At 37.9% G+C, this 12,500-nt stretch overlaps 1 protein-coding gene across 1 annotated transcript in view; it reads left to right on the top strand.

Annotated features, from left to right (window-relative positions):
• afg2a (AFG2 AAA ATPase homolog A) overlaps positions 1-12,500 on the top strand; it is a 65,906-nt gene that overhangs the window by 25,303 nt on the left and 28,103 nt on the right. Inside the window, exons 13-14 of the mRNA XM_084430071.1 lie at positions 759-838; positions 1,457-1,580. Coding sequence (XP_084286197.1) covers positions 759-838; positions 1,457-1,580 — 204 coding nt within the window. The remainder of the gene's footprint in view (positions 1-758; positions 839-1,456; positions 1,581-12,500) is intronic.

The raw sequence follows: 12,500 nt of genomic DNA, 5'->3' as shown, positions 1-12,500 counted from the left end.
CAATGACTCACTCATAAAGACTTTGCTTGGATTTCCTGAGTGAATGATTCAATGACTCACTCATAAAGACTTTGCTTGGATTTCCTGAGTGAATGATTCAATGACTCACTCATAAAGACTTCGCTTGCATTTCCTGAGTGAATGATTCAATGACTCACTCATTAAAGACTTCGCTTGGATTTCCTGAGTGAATGATTCAATGAATCACTCATTAAAGACTTCGCTTGGATTTCCTGAGTGAATGATTCAATGACTCACTCATTAAAGACTTTGCTTGGATTTCCTGAGTGAATGATTCAATGACTCACTCATTAAAGACTTTGCTTGGATTTCCTGAGTGAATGATTCAATGACTCACTCATAAAGACTTTGCTTGGATTTCCTGAGTGAATGATTCAATGACTCACTCATAAAGACTTCGCTTGGATTTCCTGAGTGAATGATTCAATGACTCACTCATAAAGACTTTGCTTGCATTTCCTGAGTGAATGATTCAATGACTCACTCATTAAAGACTTCGCTTGGATTTCCTGAGTGAATGATTCAATGACTCACTCATAAACACAAACACATTTTATTTAACTGTCACTTGTCGCCACCTACTGGTGTAACGATGGAACTGATACAATCTTGTCAAGTTACTTTCAAAAGGTGATTTACTCAATTTTGATCGCTACCATAGGCATCAGTTTTTATATAATAATGTGTAAACTCATGGACGTGTGTGTGTGTGTGTGTGTGTGTGTGTGTTTCTGTAGGTTTTTCGGAAGGCCAGAACAGTTGCTCCGTCTATCATCTTCTTTGATGAGATCGACGCTTTAGCAGTGGCAAGAGGAAGGTAACAACAGAATCATCAATTACTTTATTACTTTATTTATTACCATTCAGACGTGTGTGTGTGTGTGTGTGTGTGTGTGTGTGTGTGAGAATCTCAAAACACTGAGCCATAAAATGTGTTTTTATTTGTTTGGCTCTTTGCTTATTCAATTAATAAAGTGCATAGTGTTTTAAGCTTCTGACAGGAATCACACACACACACACACACACACACACACACTCTCTCTTCGGTGTAAATCTGAAGCTGGTTTGTTCTGCTGAGTCAGAGATTCATTTACTGGATTGAATTCTGAATGACACATTGATTTACTGATAAATGTATTTGCCTTTAATCAATCCACACACACACACACACACACACACGCTGATCTGTCGTTCTGCAGAATCATCAATTAATCTGAAACCTTATTCAGCAGAACCTAACAGAACATGCCTAGCAACACCCTAGAAACCACATAGCAACGCCCTAGCAACCCCTGAGAACTGTATCTGTGCCTGGCTTCATGTTTAAACCCGCTGACTGAGTGTTGTGTTGTGTTGTGTTGTGTTGTGTTGCGTTGCGTTGCGTTGTGTTGTGTTGATTTTGATGTTGTGTTGATGTTGATGTTGTGTTGTTCAGTTCTCAGGCGGGTGGTGTCGGGGATCGAGTGTTGGCTCAGCTGCTCACTGAGATGGACGGAATCGAACAACTAAAAGACGTCACGGTTCTCGCTGCAACCAACAGACCTGATATGATTGACAAGGTAGATCACACACACACACACACACACACACACGTTTCCTCCTGCTGGGTTTATGAGTTTCTGCTTCCTGCAGTCAGAGGCTCACAGCAGCTGTCAATCACTCTTGATTGACAGCTCCTCCATTTGTCTCAGACCCCCACTGGGATCCACCCGTCCTACTACTCTGCTGGAGTCACACACAAACACAAACACACACACACACACACACACACTCGCTCGCTCACACACACACTCTCATACACACTCGCTCACACAAACACTCACACACATACACATATACTCACTCACTCACACACTCACTCACATACACTCTCTCTCTCTCTCACACACACACACACACACACACACACACACACACACACACACCCATACTCACTCTCACACACACACACACACACACTTCACATTCTCCTTCCCAGCAGGTTCAGCTCCATCAACAGGCACGTTTATTACCACAGACAATCATTTTTTTAGACTCATTTTAATTAGTTAGTGTGTAATGTTGCTGTTTGAGCATAAACAACATCTGCAAAGTTACGACGCTCAAAGCTCAGAGCAAAGGGAGATATTTGCTTTTACAGAAATCACTTTTTAAGGACTACAACAAACGGCTGGTAGAGACTACACCACATTCCTCCCCCGTTAGTGACATCACCAACCCTGAAATTTACATAAACCCCGCCCCCGGAACACGATTTATAGATTATCAAGACAGAATATGCTAATCAATGACTAGAAGATAACTACACATCAGCTTCATAAATTAATAAACTAACCATTCAGAAATGTCCTGTTGCTTCTACATGATGTCACTTCTTCTTGAGTCTCTCCATTATAAAAGGCTAAAAGTTTTTGAGATATTTTCAGGACACAAGCTCTTGAAGCTCCGCCCCCTGTGCCGGGAGCAGCAGCTCATTTGCATTTAATAATTGATTTGCTGTTTTTTCTGAGTTTGTTGTGATCGTGAGACACCAGGGGTCTGTACCATGAAGCCAGTTTAGGTGGATCGCTAGGTGTGTTTCAGTTTAGTTTGCGCCAACTCTGGGTTTTAGACACTATGAAAGTGGTTTGGCTTTTAGCGTGTCCATCGCCATAGTAACTCGCGCTCCACGGCTAACCTGGCGCGGGTCAGGTGATGTTCCAGGTGAGAGATCTCAAACCGAACTTGGACCAATCAGTTGTGAGCAAAATGTCACATGTCTGATGAGTCACTCCCCCGGTTTCTACTCCAAATTAAAGGTCACTACACAGCAAATGATTTTTAAAGACAAAATCGTGAGGTTTTAGTAATGCTTATTTAGAATAATACATTTGTATGATTTATGTAATTATCATACACTTAATTGATCACACATGTACAATTTTAGTTCGTCAATTATTATTAAGCAGAGTTTAAATTAGGGCTGTTGGAACGAATTCCGAAATTCGAATATAATTCGAATATTAAAAAAATCAATACTATTCGAATGCTGAAGTTCCTATTCGAATATTGCTTTTTTATGTATATTTAAAAAAAAAAAAAAAGCAATCTTGCCTTTATCGCCGCCTTGGCACACGCATGTGAAAATTAAATGCTTTTGTTTCGTCTGATAAACAATAAAGTTTTTGAATCGTAACACAATTGTGCACGTTATCCACGCTGTATCATCATAACAACTGTCAAAAATCGCGGAGAGGAATGTCTCCACGGTAACGGAGATCAACAATTTGATTCACAGTCCACACTACAACGTGAAAACGGCGTTTTCAAATATATCCACTTTGGAGTGCGTTTTCATTAATAAAAACGCCGTCTCATTGTGGACGGAAGGCCAAAACGGAGAGAAAAATATACGTTACTTTTTTTATGAAAACTTACAGCCTGACAAGCTAGGCGATCTGTCCGAGGAACCGCCGCTAAAACAGGCAAGAATTACTTATGTTCTGCCTCTCTCCTCATCACGGGGCTTAACTGCTGTCCGCCAAAAGGCGATGACAGACAAACTGACGGTTTATCTGTGAAGATATGAGACCGATCAACATCACGCATTGGCGATCCATAAGACTGTGTAATGTCGTAAATATTAATAATAGGATGAATTTGAGCATTTAATATTCGAATACTATTCGAATATTAAATAAAATAAGGAATGGAATTCGAATAGTATTATAGAGGAAGATTGACAGCCCTAGTTTAAATGAATAAATATATAAAGGTAATATACACTCACCTAAAGGATTATTAGGAACACCATACTAATACTGTGTTTGACCCCCTTTCGCCTTCAGAACTGCCTTAATTCTACGTGGCATTGATTCAACAAGGTGCTGAAAGCATTCTTTAGAAATGTTGGCCCATATTGATAGGATAGCATCTTGCAGTTGATGGAGATTTGTGGGATGCACATCCAGGGCACGAAGCTCCCGTTCCACCACATCCCAAAGATGCTCTATTGGGTTGAGATCTGGTGACTGTGGGGGCCATTTTAGTACAGTGAACTCATTGTCATTTTCAAGAAACCAATTTGAAATGATTCGAGCTTTGTGACATGGTGCATTATCCTGCTGGAAGTAGCCATCAGAGGATGGGTACATGGGGGTCATTAAGGGATGGACATGGTCAGAAACAATGCTCAGGTAGGCCGTGGCATTTAAACGATGCCCAATTGGCACTAAGGGGCCTAAAGTGTGCCAAGAAACATCCCCCACACCATTACACCACCACCACCAGCCTGCACAGTGGTAACAAGGCATGATGGATCCATGTTCTCATTCTGTTTACGCCAAAATCTGACTCTACCATCTGAATGTCCCAACAGAAATCGAGACTCATCAGACCAGGCAACATTTTTCCAGTCTTCAACTGTCCAATTTTGGTGAGCTCGTGCAAATTGTAGCCTCTTTTTCCTATTTGTAGTGGAGATGAGTGGTACCCGGTGGGGTCTTCTGCTGTTGTAGCCCATCCGCCTCAAGGTTGTGCGTGTTGTGGCTTCACAAATGCTTTGCTGCATACCTCGGTTGTAACGAGTGGTTATTTCAGTCAAAGTTGCTCTTCTATCAGCTTGAATCAGTCGGCCCATTCTCCTCTGACCTCTAGCATCAACAAGGCATTTTCGCCCACAGGACTGCCGCATACTGGATGTTTTTCCCTTTTCACACCATTCTTTGTAAACCCTAGAAATGGTTGTGCGTGAAAATCCCAGTAACTGAGCAGATTGTGAAATACTCAGACCGGCCCGTCTGGCACCAACAACCATGCCACGCTCAAAATTGCTTAAATCACCTTTCTTTCCCATTCTGACATTCAGTTTGGAGTTCAGGAGATTGTCTTGACCAGGGCCACACTCCTAAATGCATTGAAGCAACTGCCATGTGATTGGTTAATTAGATCATTGCATTAATGAGAAATTGAACAGGTGTTCCTAATAATCCTTTAGGTGAGTGTAAATACGCTTTAGAATCAATAGATGAAGCTATAACATGACTACATATCTCTACACCTTTATCAACTGTGTAAACTAACTTCACAACTTTTACTTGCACTGATATACAGTAGTACTCTTTTATAGACAGCTTTTCTTCTTGCTGTGTACATTTCTTTAAATTCTTAATATTTTAATACTTTTATTTAATAAGTGAAATGCACTGCTTCTCTCGCGAGAAATGAGTTTTGAATGAGTTTCACTCTTTCTCAGCCTGTGATTGGCTGTTGGCTACTGATGTCACACCTAAACTCAGTATAAAGCCCGAGTTAACAGAGAGAGTTGATGATCAGCATCATGGTACCAACAAAGCCTGGTTGGACTGGTTTGGTTTTGTCAGCTGGAAACTAATCCTGCAACCCTGAGTTTGTTCAACTACCATCATGGCACAGGCCCCAGAGTTCCTCTCGTGTGATCCACCTCTGAACACCAGGGGGCGCCACACCAGTCCACTTAAATCCAGTTTACTGCTTTCAGATTGAATCATTTATTTACAAATGCATGCAGTGCAAAACATTTATTTATTTATTTATAGTGTTTGCTTTTATACCTGTGTTGTAATCATTCTGTCCTTGTTATTGGATTTTAAACATACACACATTGTGTGTTTCCAGTGAATCTCTTCACTGATGTGTGTCTGTGTCTGTAAACACTAGCGCCGTACATCAGCATTATTCCCGTGTGTTCAGTCTATCAGGAACAGTTTTCCCTGTTTAAAGTCACCATGAAATCAGGATTGACCGTTCTTCTTCTGTTTTTTTTTATGGAATATTGCAGTATTTATTATAAATGATTTATTCATGCACATAAACCTGTCACTCACATGAGATCAGCCAATAGCAAACCACAACCGTCCAATCAAATCCCCACGGACAAAATCAAGCCCCGCCCAGATTTGTTCTTGTTCCAGGAGCGTTTCACTCGGATATACCATTTCATTCCCACTTTAAGTAAATTGTATTTCACTAAAGTGCTTTTAATTTGAGTCCCATCTGAATTAAAGCAGTGTTTTTTCCCTCACAATCCCTTCATAAACGACATCATTCCTGTCTAGTTAACTCCGAGATTATCTGAGATGTCTGAATATGAATGTTTGTGATCACAGATATGTTAGTATTTCACAGCGCTGTCATTTATTTGTTGGTGAATATCGTCGAATACTGTAACTTGCGCTTTCATTATGACAAATAATAGTAAAATTATGGAAAATATAGCAAGAGTTGTTGTTTAAACGGGAAAGTGCTGCCGGATTCCCATCGGACCTGCACAGATTAGTAAATCTAGGAAAAGTAGTGTAGTTGTAAATGTGTTTTGTTCTGATTCAATCCCATAATGCATCATGTTCAGTGTTGAATCTGGAGATCTGTGTTGATCTGATGCGGTTTGAGGAAATCAAGCGGTTCGGCCCCTCCCGTCGGGATCCGTAATCCCGGGAAAACCTGGCGAAACCGGAAGCACTTTAAGGAATGGGAATATTTGATCTGGTCAGTTCACATGGTGTGGATGTTTTATAGCATTTCTAATTAATGTGCCTTTCATTCCATTTTAGTAGTTGTTTTGTTTAAAAAAATATTGCTCTTTAGGTTTATTTATTTTAATTTTAGTTAGTCTTAATTTGATTTATTTTTTATGTTAAGTTTAGTTTAATTTTGAGTAAGTTTGTTTTATGCCTTTGTCATTTTTTTTTTTGTTTTTAGTTTTGTTAAAATATTGCCATTTAGGATGCTTTTATTTTTATTTATTTTTAATTTGATTTATTTTCATGTTAATTTTAGTTTAATTATTAGTAAGTTTGTTTTATGTATAAATATAAAATATCACTATTAAGGATTAATTTATTTTAATTTTATTTTTAGTTCATTTTAATTTGATTTATTTTTATTTTTATTTTAGTTTAATTATTAGTAAGTTTATGTATAAATATAAAAAAGGTTCTTTTTGTTTATTTTTATTTATTTTTAATTTGATTTATTTTTTTGTAAATTCTAGTTAAATTTTGAGTAAGTTTGTTTTATGCCTTTGTCATTTTTTTTGTTTTTAGTTTTGTTAAAATATTGCCATTTAGGATTCATTTATTTTTATTTTTATTTATTTTTAATTTGATTTATTTTCATGTTAATTTTAGTTTGATTATTAGTAAGTTTATGTATAAATATAAAAAAATGGTTCTTTTTGTTTATTTTATTTTTATTTTATTTTTATTTATTTTTAATTTGATTAATTTTTTAGTAAATTTTAGTTTAATTTTGAGTAAGTTTGTTTTATGCCTTTGTCATTTTTTTTTAGTTTTGTTAAAATATTGCTATTTGGGATTAATTTATTTTTAGTTTAGATTTAGTTAGTTTTAATTAGATTTATTTTCATGTTAATTTTAGTTTAATTATTAGTAAGTTTGTTTCATGTATAAATATAAAATATTGCTATTAAGGTTTAATTTATTTTTATTTTAGTTACTAATAATTAAACTAAAATTAACATGAAAATAAATATAATTAAAATTAACTAAAATTAAAATAAATGAATCCTTTATTAGATTTAATTTCATGTTAATTTTAGTTGAATTTTTAGTAAGTTTATGTATGAATATAAAATATTGCTATTTAAGATTAATTTATTTGTAGACAGAAATGTTTGTTGACAGCTTCAGTTTTAGCTAAAGATAATGAGCACGTCTTGTTAGTCAGCATGAACTCGCTGGGTCTGGATGAGCTTCTCCATGTCAGAATCGTCATGTATTCTTCAGGAGAGCCGAGGTTGTGTAATCAGAAGTTGTTGTGTAATTCTCAACTTGAGCGACGGTTGAAAACATTCGTGTTCAGCTTAACGGAACTGGATTTAGATGATACAAAAGATCACGCGCACACACACACACACACACACACACACGGCGCTTCCGACGCTCGGCTTAGCTCTGGAGAGAGAGAGAGTGAGCGAGAGACGGGGGAAATGAAGGCTCTTTGTGAGGTTTCTGGCAGGGATTTCCAGCATGTTCGGTCTTGTCTTCTGACTGGATCAGACCACCAGAACTCCAGCTCAGGAAATCTCCCGAGTCCTTGAAGATTAAAGCCCGTCGCTCGCTTCTCCCTCGCCTTGAGAGATGTTGAAAGTGATATATTGACCGTAAACTTAAAAACTTAAAAAAAGAAAATGATTTTGCTACTCTGCATTTCTTAGATATGAATATCTAATCCTGCTTAAATCAAGACACATTTACTGGAGAAGCAAAATGACGGAAGATGTTATTAGAAAACTGATCAAAATGAAGTGCTTGTGTTTAAAACAAGAACAAATATCTGCCAATGGAGTCAGAAAAATAAGCTTTAACTCATTTTGTGATCAGTTGTTCATAAAACAAGACTTAATGTCTTTAGTTATTTTGCTTCTTCTCCAGTAAATGCATCTTGATTTAAGAATGCTGGAAACCGAGACAGAAACATGATTTTTCTGCAGTGTTTGAATGCAGTAAATCCTGAGGCCGTAAACATTCACCGGTTTATTGTTCATACGCAGCATAATTGCAAAAACAGTCACAAAACTTGAGCTACGAGTGCGAATATAACAGTCGTTTAGTAGTTTACAAGCTTCCTGCAGTCTTGGGAAACATTAGGAACTTATGTTTTCAAAATTGATTTGCATGAACAACTAGTTGACTAATTTGTCCATATAATGAAGCTGGATCACCCAAACATAACAAAGACTCTTAATCTTTATATTTGAGTAATATTATGGCTTTGACTGCACTGAAACTCTCAGATGAGATCTGAATAATAACTGTCTTCTGGAGGGATGAACGATATATCGGTATCAGCCGAGATATGTGGATGTTTAATGTTGTCGTTATCGGCCTGATAAGAAGATTTGGCCGATATATTAAAGCTGATAAATAGTGTAAGCTGAGACTCTTCAGATGTTCAACATGATGGTTTCGAATTGCTTGAAATATGATTGACATCACTTCAGAAAAGGAAAACGCAGTTCAGTGCAACACGTGCTCAAGTCTGTCATATCGGCTACATCAAATTATAATAAGAACATCATCATAATTGTGTGTTTGGGACATGGCTTTTAATGGTGAGACTTTTATTCTTATTATCAAGCTCTCAAAAAGTACATACAAATTTGGATTTAGATTTATCAGCCAATATATCGGTTATCAGCTTTCAGATATAAAGAATTATCGGTTATCGGCCAAAATGTTCATATCAGTGCATCCCTTATATATATATATTTATTTATTTATTTATTTATTTATTTATATTTATTATTATTATTTTATAACTTTGATTTTCATGTTAATTTTAGTTCACTTATTAGTCATTTTATTTAGTCATTTTATACAATTTTTTATTTATTATTATTATTTTGTTTTCCTATTTAAGGTTTAATTTATTTAAATTTATAGTTTTTGTATTTATTTTCAGCTAATAATTTTAGTGTTAGTTTTTCGGCCAATATATCAGTTATCGGCTTCGAATATAAAGGATTATCGGAATCTCCCCAAATCGGTCGTCTCTAGTCTTCTGTAGAGTTTGTTGAATTTGTTTCATAATTGATTAAATCTGCAACATTAACACTAAATATGTTTCTATTCAAAGTCGCAAAATTGTAATATTGCATAAAACATTTGCGGATGAAGCAGCGTTTCCATCCCATGTGATCAAGTGAACAAAATCATCACTTCCTGGGAAAATCTGCCGTAAAGTATCAGCATCGGGCTGTTTTCCCTCCATCATAAACGAGTGTGTCGAGCGTCAGAAACACAGTCAACGCTGCCGTGTTCTCTAGCGTTCGGATGCTGGTGTTCGGGAACACACTCGTGTGTGTGAGACGCTTCTGGAGGGAGTTACACCCAATCATTCTGATCACACACTCGACTTTCAGAAACACCAAACCAACATTAGAGACGCTGCGACGCCATTGGTCCGCTGGTTACTCCAGTTATCCAATCACAGCCGACGCTGAGCCAATGAGTTTATTATTGAGGGGTTTATTCAGTAAATGTGTTTCCGTCGTACTTTAATCACGTCTCCTCGGATGAAGGAAAAGATCGCCTCAACTGAGCGCAGAAGTTGCCGTGTCCATCCAGTGTTTCTTTGATGCGATATCCCTAATATTGTAGATTGAAAAAGCAGCTTTTATTTCCCCGTGAAGCTGCTCTCTAAAGCTTAGAGCTCTATATTAGGGCTGTAACAATGTATCGAGTCACAATGTATCGCAATACAGAAATGCAACAATATGTATCGTGGATAATTCGCCCAAAATGAAAATGACTGCGTGAGTTTTAGTGTCAGTACTACATTAAACTACTATATATAATGTTGAATAATGTATAATAATGCATATTTGTGTGTCCTGATAATGTCTGATGTCACCAGTAAAAAGTGTCTGACATTATTTTAAATATTTTACATTTTCATCTTGAGAATCATGAATATTGTTATACTGGCGTCTCTATTGTCCTGTGCTTTGGGTTTCAGCATCAAGTCCAAGACTATTCATTTACACTCACAATGAAATATTTGTTAACCTATTCGTTAATTAGCATTTAATCAACAGCTTATTTCTTGTTAATCTTTTATCATATGTCCTGGAGAATCACAATAATATATCGAGATGTGTGTTGAATCGTGACCTGAGGGCATCGTTACACCCCTACTCTATATTAATAACGTGACTTGTCTTCAGCGGAGGGTTTTAAAGCACATAATGCTGCAAAATGAAATTATAATAAATGATAATAAATCAGTGTATCTCACCGAGAGGGAGGCGGTGTAACCCGACACCGAAGCCCAGGAACAGATGGAGCGGGTCATAAATCTGCCCACCGGGGGCAGTTATCCCTAATAATACCCCCATTGTGTGTGTGTGTGTGTGTGTGTGTGTGTGTGTGTGTGTGTGTGTGTGTGTGTGTGTGTCTGTGTCCAGACGGGGTATTAAACCTCTTACAGGTGATCATATGAAGAACTCTGAGGAGCAGCCAAACACTCCTCAGAGGAGAACACACATGCATTCATGGACGTGTAGCTGTAATCTGCATCACACACACACACACACACACACACACACACACACACACACACACACACACACACACAAAGAAACACACACACAGTCACACAACGCCAACAGGGAAAGACACACTGATCTGACCAAAACCTAAAGAATTGTCTGTCGGCGCAGTGAATCGGCCTTAAGAGTTGAGTCACTTTATGAATCAGTTCAACTGAATCATTTTCAACAGAACGACTCTTCATGACTCACTGAACGAACGCCTGTCTCTCTTTCTGCAGAAGCATTTATATAACCCAGCTCTCTCTCTCTCTCTCTCTCTCTCTCTCTCTCTCTCTCTCTCTCTCTCTCTCTCTCTCTCTCTCTCTCTCTCTCTCTCTCTCGTCCTCTCTCTCTCGTCCTCTCTCTCTCGTCCTCTCTCTCTCTCTCTCTCTCTCTCTCTCTCTCGTCCTCTCTCTCTCTCTCTCTCTCTCTCTCTCTCTCTCTCTATCTCTCTCGTCCTCTCTCTCTCTCTCTCTCTCTCTCTCTCTCTCTCTCTCTCTCTCTCTCTCTCTCTCTCTCTCTCTCTCTCTCTCTCGTCCTCTGGCTGGCCTGTCTTTCTTTGGCTCGTTCTCTCTCTTCCTTCCGTTGTTAATTGCTCCTCAGTCTCAGCGAGGGACGAGTCTGCCAGCGCGGCTCATTGGATGAACATTCATTATGTGCTCAGTAATTGTAAACAGACTCACACACACACACACACACACACACACACGGTGTGTTTATCAGTGTGTGTGTCAGTCATAATATCATTATTTGATCTCGGTACACTGCAGAATAATGCTGAGTCATGCTGTTCCTCCAGTAAATGTCTTGATTTAAGATGTTCAGATGTTAGTGCTGGAGAAGATCATCATGTGTGGGTTTATCAGGATGTGAATGTTAGTCGTGTGTAGTTTATAGTGTTACATCACAACCTGAAAAGCTGCAGTTTGACTGTCAGACTGGTTAGTGTTACTGGTTTATTCTGTTGATCAGATCTGCTGGTTTACATGATAAAACCTGTTTATCTCTGTGTGTGAAGATGTGTGTATGAGCAGGTACAGTAAACAGGAGTGTGTGTGTGTGTGTGTGTGTGTGTGTGTGTGTGTGTGTGTATGGGTGTGATTGTGTACATGTGTGTGTGTGAATATGAGTGAGTGTGTGTATGTATGTTTGTGTGTATATGAGTGTGTGTATCTGTGTAAATGTGTGTATATGAGTGTGTGTGTCTGTGTTTGTTTCTACGTGTGTGTGTGTGTGTGTGTGTGTGTGTATCTGTGTAAATGTGTATCTGAGTGTGTTTATGAGTGTGTGTGTATAAGTGTGTGTCTGTGTTTGTTTCTACGTGTGTGTGTGTGTGTGTGTGTGTGTGTATCTGTGTAAATGTGTGTATCTGAGTGTGTATAAGAGGATGTGTGTGTGTTTGTGTTTG

Source organism: Rutilus rutilus (genome assembly GCF_951802725.1).
Source record: "Rutilus rutilus genome assembly, chromosome: 14".
Lineage (NCBI taxonomy): Eukaryota > Metazoa > Chordata > Actinopteri > Cypriniformes > Leuciscidae > Rutilus > Rutilus rutilus.
The sequence above is the reverse complement of the archived record's forward strand: the minus strand, read 5'-3'. Positions and strand labels throughout refer to the sequence as shown.